Source organism: Neofelis nebulosa, chromosome 3 (assembly GCF_028018385.1).
Source record: "Neofelis nebulosa isolate mNeoNeb1 chromosome 3, mNeoNeb1.pri, whole genome shotgun sequence".
NCBI lineage: Eukaryota > Metazoa > Chordata > Mammalia > Carnivora > Felidae > Neofelis > Neofelis nebulosa.
Genome location: NC_080784.1, coordinates 121,086,922 through 121,103,898, shown reverse-complemented (window position 1 = coordinate 121,103,898; position 16,977 = coordinate 121,086,922). Strand labels below are relative to the sequence as shown.

General features: G+C 41.6%; 1 protein-coding gene across 4 annotated transcripts in view; it reads right to left on the bottom strand.

Annotated features, from left to right (window-relative positions):
• Positions 1 to 1,688: 1,688 nt before the first annotated feature.
• The window catches only part of MANBA (mannosidase beta), a 114,544-nt gene continuing 99,255 nt past the window's right edge, over positions 1,689 to 16,977 (bottom strand). For all 4 annotated transcript variants that reach the window (XM_058721778.1, XM_058721780.1, XM_058721779.1 and 1 more), the window contains 4 exons: positions 11,072 to 11,216; positions 7,089 to 7,231; positions 6,035 to 6,292; positions 1,689 to 3,008 (listed from right to left, as the gene is read on the bottom strand). In XM_058721778.1, coding sequence (XP_058577761.1) covers positions 2,784 to 3,008; positions 6,035 to 6,292; positions 7,089 to 7,231; positions 11,072 to 11,216 — 771 coding nt within the window. In that variant the 3' untranslated portion in view covers positions 1,689 to 2,783. The remainder of the gene's footprint in view (positions 3,009 to 6,034; positions 6,293 to 7,088; positions 7,232 to 11,071; positions 11,217 to 16,977) is intronic.

Sequence of the window (16,977 nt, the reverse complement as noted above, 5' to 3'; positions counted from 1 at the left end):
GCATCCAGTGCAGCAGAAGGACCGGATCCTGCTCCTTCCATTCTATTAATGTTTGCATAACTACTAACAGAAAAGTCTTCTCAAACCCAGAGCCAAGAGTGAGCACATCAGACTCTAATCCAGTAAATGTGGCAAAATAAAATCTATTAAGATGGTAGAAATGACTAACCACAGTGCCACACATGAGTGTGGAAGAATGTTTCCAGTGTTACCGTTCTCCTACAGAAATGATGTGTATGTAGCATATTTCTCTCCTTTCAACAGTTGTTGTCAGCTTATATTTCTGTCTGTTCATTAATTTATTCTTCCTTTACAAATTCATTCTGTTCTGATGTCTGTTTCCCCTCTTAAAAATACATCTGGAAGACATCTGCCTTTATTTGCTTCAGTTTTACTCTTGCCTCATGTATTAATTGGGTAAAAATGATTATGATGTTAAAAAAAAGTAAAGTGCAGCCACCATTTATTCAGCATTTATTTTGCTCCTGTTGTTTAGTCCACAGAACTACCTTTGAAGGTTAGAGATTATCTGCATTTTACAGATTAGCTAAAGAACAGGTCAAGTGGTAACCCCAGGTTATACAACCATTAGGCCTCAGAACCTGGGGTTTGCAACCCATGTCAGTGTGGTTGGAAACCCTGCCTTCTCTCACATCCCAGGATGGTGCTTCCATTTACAGAGCCCTCATTACTTGCCAGCACTGGGCCTCGCCCTCCAACTAAATTTAAAACTTATTCTTCAAAACAAAGGTACAGGGTGACTGTAATTATTCCCATCTCACCACGAGAACACTAAACACAGAAGTTAAGTAACTTGATTGAGTGAGTAAGGGCAGAATTGTGATGTAAATTATGGCTCATGCATTTCAAAGCCTACCTCACAGAGCACCCGGCCCAGAAAATTCTTTAGTTTGATACGGAAGAGTGTCCCTGTCCTTCAGCAACTGTTTGATAAAACAGAATTTCAACAGTGACAAGAAAATTATATATTTATCAAGTAAGAAGCTTCTGAGTTGCATCCCCAAATCCCAGGCCTTCATAAGACTTTTATATATATATATATATATATATTGAAATAACTCAACACATAAAATGAGGAGACTCCTCGATATTGAAGGAGAGGCCAGGTTGTCTGCATTTATTTTCTTCTTAGTCACTGAACTGTGGCCTAAATCTTCTCACATCTTAAAACCAATCTATTATCTAATTAGTCTTCATTTTATTATTTTTATTTTTTAATTTAATTTTTTTTAATGCTTATTTATTTTTGAGAGAGAGAGGCAGAGCGTGAGTGGGGGAGAAGCAGAGAGAGGGAGACACAGAATCTGAAGCAGGCTCCCAGCTCCGAGCTGTCAGTGCAGAGCCTGACACGGGGCTCGAACTCCTGTGCCAAGCCGTGAGATCATGACCTGAGCCCAAGTCAGTGGCAAAACCGACTAAGCCACCCAGGCACCCCTAATTCGTCTTGATTTTAAAGCCAGACTCTCACCGCCAGTCCATTCCATAACCAATTACATGATTCTTCCCAGGGAAAACCCTTCAAACATCTTAATTTAGATTCTTTAAACTCTCCCAGTTTATCAAGCAGAATAAAAAGTTGCTGAGAGCTAAAGGGAAATTCATGCCCAGCACAATACTGGGCACAAATGAATGTTTATGGAATGATTAAATAAGCCACAGATGAAATATCATGTTGTCAGTGCAATTTACGTAACTTTTAATTTTTGATGTAGTTTCAAACTTATGGAAAGGTTGCAAAAGCAGTCCAAAAGAATTCCTACACACATCATCTATTAACATTTTGACCCATTTGTTTCATTATCAATATAATTTATAAACATGATCATGTATAATAAAACAAATTTACAGCAATTTACAATTAATCAATATTAATATAAAATGATTGAAACCGAAGCTAAAAGAAACACCACTTTGTTGCCAGGGTCAACAAATATAAATCTAACTCACAGCCTTTGAATTGGAAAGTTCATTGGATTTAGCCACATCTACAACCCATACATAATTACAGGTGGCAGCATATGACACGCAGAAGTTTCCAGAGTGACCACAGTGATGTCCATTTCAATGTGAGCTTATTTTTCAAAGGAGAACCACTCTAAATGGCCTTTGAAAAAAAGAAGCTGTTATTGTCAAAACAATATTTTATAACAAAACCTACAAAGGAAAAAAGAACCCTACCCAAAAAAGTAATCAAATGGTGACAGCCAACACCCCAAACTTTCCAGAAACAAAAACAACAACGTGGCTACTACCCAGAAATCTCTCTCTGTTGTGACAGTTGAACCTCCATTTCCTCAGGGAATAATAACAAAGCAGCTTCACTGTGATTATTCATTATTTTTCAAAGCTAACTAGGAGAGGCCTACGTGACCTCACAACCTTCCACAGATACCGCAATGGTCATGTTCCTGTGATTCCCTGAGAGGACTTTATGTGTGGACTTCCTCTCCCGGGTAGGAGGAGGTGGCTGGGTTATAACTGGGTCATAACTGGGTCATGGCTTTGCTAAAGCTGTGGGGACAGGGATAAAACTACGGTCCTGGCACAGAGGAACACCGATGCACAGCCTTGCTGGAGGATATCACCTGAGTAAACAACCTTTCCCGAAAGAATGCTCTGTACAAAGTCTTCACAGAGCGATGAATCAGATGTGTGGCCGCAAGCAGACACATTTCTCAGCCTCTTCAACTTGTCTTCCGCTTCGGCCGGTGCCTTCGAAATGCTTTATTCCAGAGTTCGCTGAAAATACAACCTGTAACCCCTCAGTAAGTGTCAGTCAGGGAAGTCACGTGAAAAGATTGCTCCAATTCACTCTTGCTGGTGGGTTTCCAAGGGTAAAATAATATAGTCCGTGTCTTTTCAGTCATGAGGAAACCATTGTCACTGAATCTCCCGGGGATGCTTCCTACATCTAACCAAACAAAGGGAGCGACAGCCGAGGTTTCCAGATCAAACACAAATGTGTCACCTTGCTGGGAGATGTTGGCCTGAAAGAAAAAGATAAATTAAGTGAACGATGAGGGGAGATCTATCTATTCTACACACAATACCTATCGGAACATTTCTGTGGCCCATCAAGGAGCACATTCGCTACAACTTTGGTCCTGCAGTTGCCAAAGTCTTATATTCCATGCACTGTGTCAGATACTAAGAAAAAAAAACACGGAACATTTATTTAAGGCTGTGGGAAATTACCAAATTGTAATCTCAAGCCAAGTGTAGAAACATGCAGTCTCTAATTATTAAGGAGAGTGGTTCACAAGAAGCTCAAAAGCATTGTGTCCTTCACAGTTTTTCTCAGGGGATCAAGGGAGGAACATTTTTGCATAAGGGCTGGGAAGCTGAAATGACTTTCTCAGGATATATGCGGCGCTGGCTGCAGAGCACAACCATGAAGCTTGTCTTCTGAAAAGATCCAGCAATCTAGACAGCCGCCTGCCAGGCACTTACAAAAGCTCTACCGTTGGAGCTTTCTCTCTTTCATTGCATGGTCCCATAAAGTCACATCATTAGCACTTTTAACATGTGTGAATCCCACACAATATCAGCAAAGGACAGTGCAGTTTCAGTCCTGCCATGAACTAGCCAATTAGCACATGCTAAAGTGAGGCCAGGTTGGGCTGTGCCCTGAGGATAGGGGTTTGTGAGGTTCTCAGTGTGAGCCTGCAGCTGAGTGTGATCTGGTATTTAAAGCTGTGCATTTGACATGAAACATGACTCCTCAACATGCACACATGCCACACGGTAGGGCTGACGTTACATGTTATATGTGGCATGAAGAATTTCAGGGCACTGTTTTTACTATATATCATTTTGGCCTTACGTATCATGCAGGGTCCTGAGTTATAAACAAGAAACCGTACTTTGGAGAAAACAGAAAAGAAACTTAAGATGTTTTAGGTATCTCTCGGAGGGTCAGAGATTCAGGACTGAAGCAAGAGGTTACATTCCCAAATCATGCCGCCCAGCTGTTCGGTGAAGACCCTAAAGCAGTCAGTCCCAGGCATGCAATTCACACGGCTGGCCCCACATCCGGCCCACACAGCTGCCAGGAGGCCCCAGCTACTGCTGCTCCAAAGCCAAAGCCAGAAGCCACACTGGTGCCTGCTCCCTCGTATTGCCTTCTTCCAATCAGAAGTCGCATCTCAATCTCACTGCCGAGTCCAGGTTGGAGCTTGTACCCTGGCTTCAGGGAGCCATGGAAAACAATTTCCCAGCATCCTATTGGGGATAGCGCACCCAAGCGTCTGGCCTATATTAAGCAGGCAGCAAATGTTAGCTATGGTTACTATTATTACATCCCTTTAGGAAGGGCAGGTCTCATTGAAATCCAAATGAGGTAGGACAAAGGAACAAGTCCCACTTTTCTCTCACACCCACTTGTCCCAGGCTCATGAAGGCCTGGCTTAGGAAAGAGAAAGAGATTTCAAAATCCTAAGTCTAGAGATTGCAAATTTATCTGCTACATATTTTTTGGTTTTGTTCATTTTTTTTTTCTGGAAAGAAACTACATCAATGTATATAATCCCCTTCATAGCTGTTCCCCATCAGTTATTATAGATAATTTGCATTTCGTTATGTGAATATTTCGCTATTAAGAAAGATATGTGATCAGTTCAAAGACTGAGTTTTTATATGATTAAGTAAATGCGTGACGCCTGGGTGGCTCAGTCAAGCGGCTCAGTCATTTCTCTGAAATGAAGCCACTCTTCATTTCGGCTCAGGTCGTGATCTCATGGTCATGAGATCAAGCCCCACGTTGGGCTCCACACTGAGTGTGGAGCCTGCTAAGATTCCCACCCCCGACCTCTGCCCCTACCATTCTCATGCAATTTCTCGCTCTCTCTCTTAAAAAAAAAAAAAAAAAAAAAGTCTTAAGTAAATGCAATAAAAACTCTCTCACTAAAGCATTCTCAATGCTTAAGTAAAGGTGTAAAACAAGCTTAAACTTCACTAAAATTAGAGAATAAAACTTTCTTGAAGAATACATTTAATCACGGTGTGTGGGGGAAAGGGTAGGAAAGGTTTTAAATCAACTATACAGATTCCAAGGTCCCCAGCTGCACAATTTTTATAACAACGCATCCTGGTCATCCCATTTTTTTCTTGGCAATTATAGATTTGGTGATTAAGCTACTTTGAAGCAGTAAATCAAAGAGAGTAGAGGGAATTTCTTTTTTCTATTTTCGAGGGGGGGAGGGGCAAACGGAGAGAATCTTAGGTAGGTCGATGTTGGGCTTGATCCCATGAACCATGAGATTATGACCTGAGCCAAAATCAAGAGTCTGATGTTCAACCAAATGAGCTACCCAGGTGCCCTTGAGGAGTGTTTTTAAAAATTGATTGACTCGGGGCGCCTGGGTGGCTCAGTCGGTTAAGCGTCCAACTTCAGCTCAGGTCATGATCTCAGGGCTCGTGGGTTCGAGCTCTGCGTCGGGCTCCGTGCTGACAGCTTGAAGCCTGCTTTGGATTCTGTGTCTCCTGCTCTCTCTGCCCCTCCCCTGCTCACGCTCTGTCTCTGTGTCTCAAAACTAAACATTAAAAAACATGCATAGACTCTACTTAAACACTCAAAATCAGCATGCTTCTCCTGGGGCTTCCTGGCTGCAGCATGTTACTCCTCCCCTCTACACAGGTTTGCTCCAGTGTCAATGCAGCACTTCATACTTCAGGAATGAGGCAGCAGAGCCCCGGGGACAGAGCCTGGAATGCAGTCAGTGCAGGAGCCATCAGCGGTGATGACTCCCACTGCCGCTTCCTGCTCTCTGCTCCAGCCCCCCTCCGGAGGGGCCAAGGGATAGCAGGATGGCAGGAACCCTAAACTTTGACAAACACTGAGTTCGAAAAAAAGTCATTTGGTCTTTGCTTCTAGTGGAAAGAGGCTGACCTTTCCCAGGTCCCAGGTAAACTCAGCACCCAGGAGAAGTTTTGCAAAATGCAGGATGCAGCATGCTTGCCCCCAAAGCAGGGCAGGTCTGCAAGGCCACCATGACCCCAGGCCACTGGTACTTACGGTGATGTGTGCCTTCTGGAGCCCCACGGTCTCATTCAGCGAAGACAGGAAGTGATGGTTGGTTGGGCTCACAAGTTGGTTGTCCGTTGAAAGGTAAAAGGAAACCACACAGCTTTGCCGGGTACAGTTCCCACAATGCCCCAACAATGCAGGCACCTGCTCCTTGTATAGGAGAATGGCCTTCCCTGCTTCCATGACAAAACGCTCGGTCTCAGAGGAGCACAAGGGCTCCAGGGAACTCCACGTGTGGACTCTCACCTAGGGAGACACAAGACAGAGCAAAACCAAACATTCTTGGTTACTTGGTTACTATTGTGTTTTTTGTTTTTGTTTTTGTTTTGTTTTGTTTTTTTAGAGAACACCAGTAATAATAGATGCAAGTCAAAACAGCAGAACTGGTTAAGAGCCTATGAACCCTGGGTTGAACAGGGTTTGACCAGTCCTACTATGTAGTACCATGTAACTGAGCAAGTGACTCGACTTCTCGAAGGCTCTGTTTCTCCACATGTAAAATGAGAATAATAACAGCACTGGCTTCACAGGCGGTTGTGAGAATTAAACAAAGTAATCCATGGAACACACACGACCTGGTGTATTATTGTTATTCTATAACCGGCACCTATTCACAGTGTCCTCCAAATTGCAGCCTCCCAGGACTGCTTTGAGGTTCTTTTTTTTTTTTAATTTTTTTGTTTTTAGAAATTTTTTTAACGTTTATTTATTTTTGAGAGACAGAGACAGAGTACGAGTAGGGGAGGAGCAGAGAGAGAGGGAGACACAGAATCAGAAGCAGGCTCCAGGCTCTGAGCTATCAGCACAGAGCCTGACACGGGGCTCGAACTCTCACAAACTGTGAGATCATGACCCGAGCTGAAGTCAGATGCTTAACCAACTGAGTCACCCAGGTGCCCCAGGGTTTCTTTGAGGTTCTACCCTCTCTTTTAGCCTAGCATTGTTTTCTCTTTTCTTTTTCCTGCAAGAACTATAACCAAATCACTCAAGAAATAATCAAAAACTCTCCATCTTAAAGAGAAAAAAAAACCAAGCAACTTACAGTGAGCGTCGCTTTACAGTCAGAGTGAAGGTCTGACACACCATAGATGAAAAACGCATCTTGATCCTCAAATCCCACTGGCAACAGTGGAGCGAAGAAATGTCGAGCAAAGTAATGAAGCATTTTCCACTTTCCTCCATATTCTAAAAATAGGAAAGTTAAGACATGGCCAGGGTGAGACAGTCAGGGTTATCCTGCCCGTGGTCCAGCTGTGTCTGACTTGTCAGGATTCCAGGGACTGGGCACAGGAGGGAGAGTCCACAGGGGCAGGAACGCACATTTGTTGAGGGCTCGGAACATTCTGGACATTACCTCATGGCATTCTTACATCTTTAACATCTACCTTACAAATGAGGAAACGGAGGCTCAAGCCATTAAATCAAACATGCCACAGGCAGTACTTTGAGCCCAGACCTGACTCCTAGGTAGCACTTTCTCATACATAATTCTGCTTCCAGCTCAGTGTACCAAAGGTCCTTTTTACTACATACACATGAAGAAGGAAATCAGTAGGACGGTAATAAAAATGTTACAGGGGCGCCTGGGTGGCGCAGTCGGTTAAGCGTCCGACTTCAGCCAGGTCACGATCTCGCGGTCCGTGAGTTCGAGCCCCGCGTCAGGCTCTGGGCTGATGGCTCGGAGCCTGGAGCCTGTTTCCGATTCTGTGTCTCCCTCTCTCTCTGCCCCTCCCCCGTTCATGCTCTGTCTCTCTCTGTCCCAAAAAATAAAAAAAAATAAAAAACATTGAAAAAAAAAATTTAAAAAAAAAATAAAAATGTTACATATATTAGTAATCGTAAGAAAATGTTACAATTGTATCAAATATTATAAATATTCATTTATAAGAGTTATGGAGAACACAGTCAATAATATTGTAATAACTTTATATGGTGACAGATCGTAACTACACTTAATCATGGTGGGCACTTTGTAATGTACACAAATGTCGAATCACTACACAGCACGCCTGAAAAAAGCATAGAACACCGAAAAAAAATTTAAAAAGTAACAGAAAGTTATTTAAAACTCACAGTCTCCTTTTCCCATACACACAAAATCCTCTGAGTGAAATAAAACCACCATTATCACAAATACCTCTGGCAAATGTAGACTGGAGAACACACAGATGACAATTCATGGCAGTTGCTCAGATACAATTAGAAGCTTTTGAGAATCTATTATTTCTGTGCCCTGTTGGCATGTGTGGTATGCTTAATCCACAAACTAAAATATATGTTCAACATGCCTCTATTTCAGAAAGAAGATCTTTCCCCACAAAGCACTGCACTTCTGAACAACTTCAAGAGAGATGGCAGGAAGGGAAGCGGGGAGGAGGGGTGAGGGGGTGGGGTGTGGGGGGGGAGATGTCATGTCCAGAATTCACAGTGCACGCTGCTGACATGTAGGAATGTGGTTTGAAGTTCAAATAGAAAGAATTTCTTCCAATTTTGCAAATTTCAACTCTCAGCCCTTCAGTCACAACTCATAATAGTTCCCCTTAAAAACAACAAACAGGGAGGGGTGGACAGGCCTTTCCTATTAGATCTATAAAATGAACTAGAACTTACACAATTGACCTTGAATAATATGGGGGTTAATATGCACCAAACCCTGTGCAGTCAGAAATCTGTGCGTAATTTTGACTCCCCCAAAATTTAACTACTAATAGCTTACTATTGACCAGAAGCCTTACCAATAACATAAACTCAATTAACCATATTTTGTGTGTTGTATATATTATATTCTGTGTTCTTACTATAAAGCAAGCTAGGGAAAAGAAAATATTAAGAAAGTCATAAGGAAGACAAAATACGTTTATAGTACTGTACTGTATTTACCAAAAAAATCCTAATATTACTGGACCCACACAGTTCAACCCCATGTTGTTCAAGGGTCAACTGTATTTGGAAAGCTTTCTCATAAATGGAAGATGGCTCAGACCTGAGGTGACTTGCACACTCTCACATGTGGTATTCATTACAGGGGAGACCTCACGTGCACAGTTCTAACTTCATGGTCACACGCAGAATACAGGAGAACAGCAATGGAAACAAAAGGTCTCACTAGGACACACACTAGTTGCTAATCAGTGACAAAGTATGGATACCAATATAATATCCTACATAATCAGCTAAAAATGCTATGTGATTTCTGGCTTTTCCATTAGCTCTGTAACTGTCCAAGTTGATGAGCCAAGCAAAATAAAATGTCCAGGTGGATTTCTGTATTTGCAAAATTGTAACTAAAAATGAGGCTTATTTTTTGAAAGGAAATATATAAGAATCTTTCGGTTCCAAGCAGCTATGATACCTTTGAGGTATCAGTATTTCAGGTGATAAGAGGCGACACATACTTTTCCCTACCCCACCTGCACACCAGATTTGTTGAGCCATTGAAGCAGAATTAAACAGAGGCTATGAGGCTGCCCAGAGCAAGAACACACACAGCATAACCTGTCACACCTTCTCCCAGGCTCTTGCTTTCGGTAACAGGTAGAAGAAGATGGTGAGCCTCTCCATGGAGGCACCATCCTGCAAGAGTTTAGAAAACAAATTCTTGCTCTGCCATCATACACCTGTACTTGGGTTTAGTCACCCTTTCTAAAGAACTCATTCAGGAGCGCCTGGGTGGCTCAGTCGGTTAAGCGGCCGACTTCGGCTCAGGTCATGACCTCGCGGTCCGTGAGTTCGAGCCCCACGTCGGGCTCTGTGCTGACGGCTCAGAGCCTGGAGCCTGTTTCAGATTCTGTGTCTCCCTCTCTCTGACCCTCCCCTGTTCATGCTCTGTCTCTCCCTGTCTCAAAAATAAATAAAACGTTAAAAAAAAAATTTTTTTTTTTTTAAATAAAGAACTCATTCAAAGAATCTGCATGCAGTCATTTAAGGGAAGAGTTACAAAGACTGGACTCTTCCAGTTCTTGAACTAAACTCTGCTCCAGGAGTCCACAAGCTCAGCGACATACAGAAGGCAGGGTCAGGGTCTAAGTGTCTCTGAACAATATCTCTTTGTCCAGCTTTAAGCGTCCCAGAAAGGCTACTCCCCCCGCGTCTACCCCTGATTCTCATTCAATACTCTTTTATCTGGTTGGTGTTGATAAAGACTTTGGTCAGAGAAACTGGATCAAAACTCCAATTTCCTGCAAGAGGTGATTCAGCACTAATCAAAGCATGCAGGCAATGGACTCCTTTGGATTTACTTCCACAGCTAATTTAAGAGCCTCCCCCAGCAAAGTGGCTTTTTTACTTTATGGCCTTGCCTCATTTTTGACCCAAAACATTTGTTTATATTTCTGACTGAACTTTGCTTCAAACCACCTCTAGTGAACGCCAAAGAATCATTATTACTCCATACTTTTAAAAATGTATCAAAACAGAATAATTCAACTGCAGGCACCATGCCAGTCTTATGTGTTGCCAACTAAACGGGTTCAACTGATAACTCTTCCTACTTGGATTTCTGACTCTATTACCTTTCTCCTAGAGATAAATAAGGCAAAAATAAGACCTTAGAAGTCTTAAGTGGTGGTGGTTGGGGGGGGTGCTTAAAGGGGAATCTAGGAAAAGGATATTCTAACACTTACTTGGGTCAGCCTTCCACATGGTTGAATTCAACTAAATAATTTGGAAGAAAAGATGCTTAAGTAAATACTTCTTTTGCTTGGAAAGTCCTCGTAATTAAATTCAAATTTTTAAGCAATAATGATGAGACACATGGCTGAGATCTTCATGCATGAATCTATCCCCTGGATTAGCTCGCTTTTGTGACTTTGCACAGCCCAGAACTCAAATCGGGCTGCCTCTGAGGCTCCCCCCGAAAGACTAGGAAGGGGGGCGGGTTGGTTCATAGGCTACTGGGGAACCTCCCCTCCCCTGCGAAGGGGTTCTACTTGGGTTAATTTGACCCCTCAGGCCCTGTGCTTTCTCAGTGCCTCTCCACACAGGTATTGTTTTCTCTCGCATGCACAAAGATGCTGAAACACTTACCTAGGGAAGCCCAGGAGGGAGCCTGCCAGATATCATTCAGCTGCCAATAAAGTGCGCCCATGGTGTGTCCTTTTCCATCCACTATCTCGCTGCGACTGCGGCGGTAGAATTCAGTCTCTATTTTGACACACTGAGCCTGCATCACCTGATTCAGGGGAGAGCATTGAAGCACGGGTGTTATTGTTCGATGTGAGTGTTTAGGTCTGAGAAAACAGCAGGCTTGAGGGTGTTTTTTAAAGTTGTGTGTAAGCGTTTTATTTTTTGAGAGACAGAGAGAGACAGAGCACGAGCAGGGGAGGAGCAGAGAGAGGGAGACACAGAATCCGAAGCAGGCTCCAGGCTCCCAGCTGTCAGCACAGAGCCTGACGTGGGGCTCAAACCCACGAACCACGAGATCATGAGCTGAGTTGAAGTCAGACGTTTAACCAACTGAGCCACCTAGGCACCCCTTCCCTCTCTCTCTTTCTGCTCTCCCCGCTCCTTTGCCACTGCCCCTCTCTGCCCCTCCCCTGCTCTCTCTCTCTCTCTCAAAAATAAATAAACATTTGAGAAAAAGGAGAAGACAAAAAGAGAGAGGACAGAACCTAGCAGCCAAAGAGGATGTATGTAGTGAGGGGAAAATGCACAGGCCCAGAATGAAAGGCCAGGGTGGCCAGAGAGCAAAAAGCCCGGAGCAATGGAAGAGAGGCCGGTGAGATTCCAGGATCAGACCTGGGAACGTTTTGGTGTGTGCCCTAGAGGCAACTGGAAGTCACAGAAAGCCTGTATGCTGACAGGTGAAGTGACCAGATTTGCATGCCCACAAGAAGACACTACTGACTGAAAGAAGAACGGACTGCAGGGGCTAGGAGTGGGAGACCATTCAATGTGGGACTGGACTCTTTCCTAGGATCCACATTTATAAAGTAGGAAAGAAGTAAAATAGGAAAGAGGTTAAATAGGAAACAGGAAAGATAAATAAGAAAGAAGTAAAAACAGAATTCTGAAGTGGGAACAAAATATCAGTGTATAACCAGAGTAGGAAATTATCTCTTTCCGGCAAAAAAGAAAACTTCTAGGACAAAGCCATAACCTATAAAATAGTCATGCTTGTGCTTAACTGGATCTAATTCAGAGGACACCTAGATATTTTACTCATAGCCTTGGTAGAGGTGATTTGGATTTTCTTTTTCTCCATGGTGAATTTAAGCTTCTTTTCAGGGGGAAAAAAAATCTCAGGGGCATCCAATTATTTACATTGCTCCAAATTCTTTTCCAATCTTTGTTAACACATGTGGTAACATATACATTTGTAACTTAGTGTAACTTAGTTTTCACATGTGTACATTTCCATGCCCCTCACTGGCTAGCATCGCTGTGCTTTAAATGGCTATACAGTTTTACCACTGTGTGATTAATCATTCCTCAATTATTAGGCATTTGAATGGTTTCCAGTTTTGTTTCTTTAAATGCAGGAGCTAAGAACATTTTACGTTCTTGTGTTCTTTATGCAACAAATGTTGGACTCCTTACTGCATATTGGTATATTAGATTCCAGTCAAGAGGTTGCTATAAATTGGTGGCCCCCAAGCTGACCTTTGCCCCACACAGATTTTAATTGGCCCTGAGGCAGGGGTTCTTGTTTTGTTTTGTTTTGTTTTGTTTTGTTTTGAAGCAGGTGTTTTTTGTTTCTTATTTGGATGTTATTTAATGTCTTAAGTCAGGGTTTATATGTTCCATTTTGCCACAATTCCCAATAGCCATACTCCCATGCATTTAAAATACCTGCCTGATGGGGTGCCTGGGTGGCTCAGTCAGTTAAGTGGCCGACTTCGGCCCAGGTCACGATCTCGCGGTCCGTGAGTTCGAGCCCCGCGTCGGGCTCTGTGCTGACAGCTCAGAGCCTGGAGCCTGTTTCAGATTCTGTGTCTCCCTCTCTCTCTGCCCCTCCCCTGTTCATGCTCTGTCTCTCTCTGTCTCAAAAATAAATAAACGTTAAAAAAAAAATTTTTTTTAATAAAAAAAAAAATAAAATACCTGCCTGGTCCCCCCAAACATCTGAATTTCCAGTCTCTATTTCAATTTTCAGAACTATACTTGCAAGATATATTTATTTTGGTCTATCTATTCTAACAATTTCCTCGCTGTAGTTTATCTTTTCTGGTTTAACAGGTAAATATTTACAGTCTTTGAGAATTTTTAAACTTAAAAACCTTGTTTACAAGCATGCAGGATTGCCTACCCCTTAGGGCTAGCAACGAAAGGCAAATGGCACTAGGCAAGCCCTAACTAGTGGCCTGTCACATCTGAACTTGGTGTGAAGGAGGATAATCGAGACTCTAGTGCTCCGGCTCTGGCACAGTGCAGTGGACACCACAGACAGACGGTTTCATGCCAGTATCGTGGATCTGGGTTTACCCAAATCGGTGGATGCCAATCAGGGCTAATGAATGACACCTTTGTTCATAAAGATGCAGAAGGCCATTGCCCACTATGCTTCTTAATGGGACGTTGTACAATCGCACTTCCCTAGAAAATCCCTGGAATTGCCTCTTTCCTTTTCAAAACTGGACCTGTATGTATATACTCCTGCATCCTTCCCTAAAGAGGACAGCCTTTGCACATAAGAAGGATAAGTGCTTAGTCATTTCCTAGGCTACTCAGTCCCTCTGTTAGCAGACAAATCTTATTTTAGTTTCAAAAAAGTCTATTTTCAGCAGCTTGCTTGATTACACTTATGAAATCAGTCTCCTTGGAGAAACAGATGGTAGGGTAAAAAGAAATTGGACCAGGACACCAAGACCTAGGTTCCAATTCCAGCTTTGCCACTGTGATGGAGATTGCCAACTGTTTACAAAAACCCATTACCCCTGTCCTCCAGGGTGACAGAGCTGTAGGAGGGCTACATGCTCCAGAAGCACACCCCTTGCCCTTGGAACTAGGGGTAGCCATGTGACTAAGCCCTCCTGACAGAATGTGACTTATATTCTTTATATACTTAAAAGTATCCTGAGGATAAGAATCTTCCAATCTAGCCATGTTATAAACTGATACAATTTATACCATACAATTCTCCTGTGTGTTTTCCAATTCATTGGCTTATAATGTAGGCACAGGTTGTGCACTCCCGCCACTACCTAATTCCAGAATGTTATCACCCCAAAAGGAAACACAGTACTGTACTGGTTAACAGCCACTCCTCATTCTCCCTTCTCCTCCTTATGTGAAAACTACTCATCTCCTTTTTGTCTCTATGGATTTACCTATTCTGGACATTTCATATCAGTGGGATGATACAATATACGGCCTTTGTGACTGGCTTTCTTCACTTAGCATAATGTTTTCAAGGTTCATCCATGTTGTAGCATGTATCATTATTCAATTCCTTTTTATTGCTGAGTAATATTTCATTGTATAGGTATGCCACATTTTATTTATCCATTCACGAGTTGATAAACATTTGGATTGTTTTAACTTGTTGGCTCTGAAAAATGCTAGGAACATTTGTGCACAAGTTTTTGCGTGAACACGTGTTTCAATATTCTCAGATATATACCTAAAAGTAGAACTTCTGAGTCCTATGGTAACTCAATGTTTAACTTTTTGAGAAACTGACAAGTTTTTCCACAGCAGCTGCATCACTTTACATTCCCACCAGCAACCATACGAGGGTTCCAATTTCTCTACATCCTTACTGTGATGGTTAACTTTACGTGTGAACTTGACTGAGCTAAGGGATGCCCAAATGGCTGGTAAAATGATTTCTGAGTGTACCTGTCAGGATGTTTCTAGGGATTCAGAAGATTAAATAATCTCACCAAATCTCACATCCTCACCAATGTGGGTGGGCATCATCCAATCAGTTGAGGGCCTGAATTAAACAAAAAGCAGAGGAAGACCATTTCTCTTTCTTTTTTGACTTGGGATATCCATCTTCTGCTCTCAGACAATGGGGCTCCTGGTTCTTGGGCCTTTGGACTCCAGAACTTACACCAGTGGCCCCTGAGTTCTCAGACCGTTAGAGTCAAATTGCATTACACCACTGGCTTTTCTGGTTTTCCATCTTGTGGATGAATTGTAGGACTTCTCAGCTTCCATAACTATGTGAGCCAATTCCTACAATAAATCTCATATATATTTGTGTGTATATCTTATTGGTTCTGTTTCCCTGGAGAACCCTGAACAATACACTTACCAATAATTCTTTATTATTTATATTATAGATATTCCAGTGGGTATGAGTGGTTATCTGTGGTTTTGATTTGCATTTCCCTAGTGACTAACGATGTTAAGAATATTTTTATGGTACTTATTGGCCATTTTCTTTGGAGAAATGTTTATTTGAATCTTTTGCTTGTTTTTTAATCTAGGTGTCTTTTTCATTAGTGAATTTAAGAGTTTTTATACATATTATGTATCCTTATTACATATATGACTCACAAAATTTTTCTCCCATCCTGTGGATTATCTTTTCACTATTGTGATATTGACCTCTGACACACAAAAGTCTCTAATTTTGATGAAGTACAACTTACCTATTTTTTCATTGGTTGCTTGTGTTTTAGGTGTCATATCTAAGAAACTGTTGCCAAATCAAAATTCACAACGATTTACACCTATGTTTTCTAAGAATTTTATAAATTCAGCTCTTTTTTTTTTAGTATTGATTTATTTTTGAGACAGAGAGAGTCAGAGTGCAAGCAGGGAGGGTCAGAGAGAGAGGGAAACAGAGAATATGAAGCAGGCTCCAGGCTCCAAGCCGTCAGCACAGAGCCCGATGCGGGGCTCGAACTCACAAACTGCGAGATCATGACCTGAGCCAAAGATGGACGCTTAAGCGACTGAACCACCCAGGCACCCCTATAATTGTAACTCTTATATTTAGATTTCAACCATTTTAAGTTAATTCTTGTATATGATATGAGGTCGGGCTCCACATTCATTCTTCTACATGTGGATATCTTTTTTCCAGCACCATTTGTTCAAAACACTATTCTGTCTCCATTTTATTGTCTTGGCACCCTTATAGAAAATCATTTGATCATGGACTTAATTGTTTATTTCTGGACTCTGAATTCTATTCAATCAACCTACATGTCTGGCCTTAGGTCAATACCACACTATCTTGATTACTGTAGCTTTGTAGTTATGTTTTCAAAGCAGGGAATGTGAATCTTCCAAATTTGTTCTTTTTCCAGATTTTTTTTTCCATTTTGGATACTTTGCATTTCCATATGTATTTTAAGATCATTTTCCCCATTTCTCTGAAAATGGCAGTAGGAATTTTGATAGGGATTATGGTGAATCTGTATATCAATTTGGGGAGTCCTGCCATCTTAACAATATTAAGTCTTCCAATCCATGAACACAGATGTCTCTATTTCTTTAATTTCTTTCAATAATGTTTCCTAATTTTCATAGTGCAAATCCTGTATCTATTTGGTTACATATATTCCAAAATATTTTATTCTTTGTGATACTATTGTAAATGTTATTGTTTAATTTCATTTTCAAACTGTTCATGCTTAGAATATAACTGATATTTGTATATTGATCTCCTACCCTACAATGTTGTTGAATTAACTTATTTGCTCTCCTAGGTTTTTAGGTGGATTTTTTAATGTTTTTCCATACATAAGATCATGTTATCTGCAGACAGAGATAGTGTTATTTCTTCCTTTCCAATTTGGATGTCTTTTATTTGATTTTCTTGCTTAATTATTTTGGCTAGAATCTTCAGTACAATATTGAATAGAAGTGGCAAGACTATCTTGCTTCTTATCTTAGGAAGAAAACTTTGTCTTTCTGTCTTTCACTATTCAATGATATTAGCGATGGGTTCTCCATAAGTTGTCACACCAGGTTGAGGAAGCCCTCTTCTTGTCCTAGTTTGTTGAAAAAAAATTTTATCACAAAAATGTATTGGA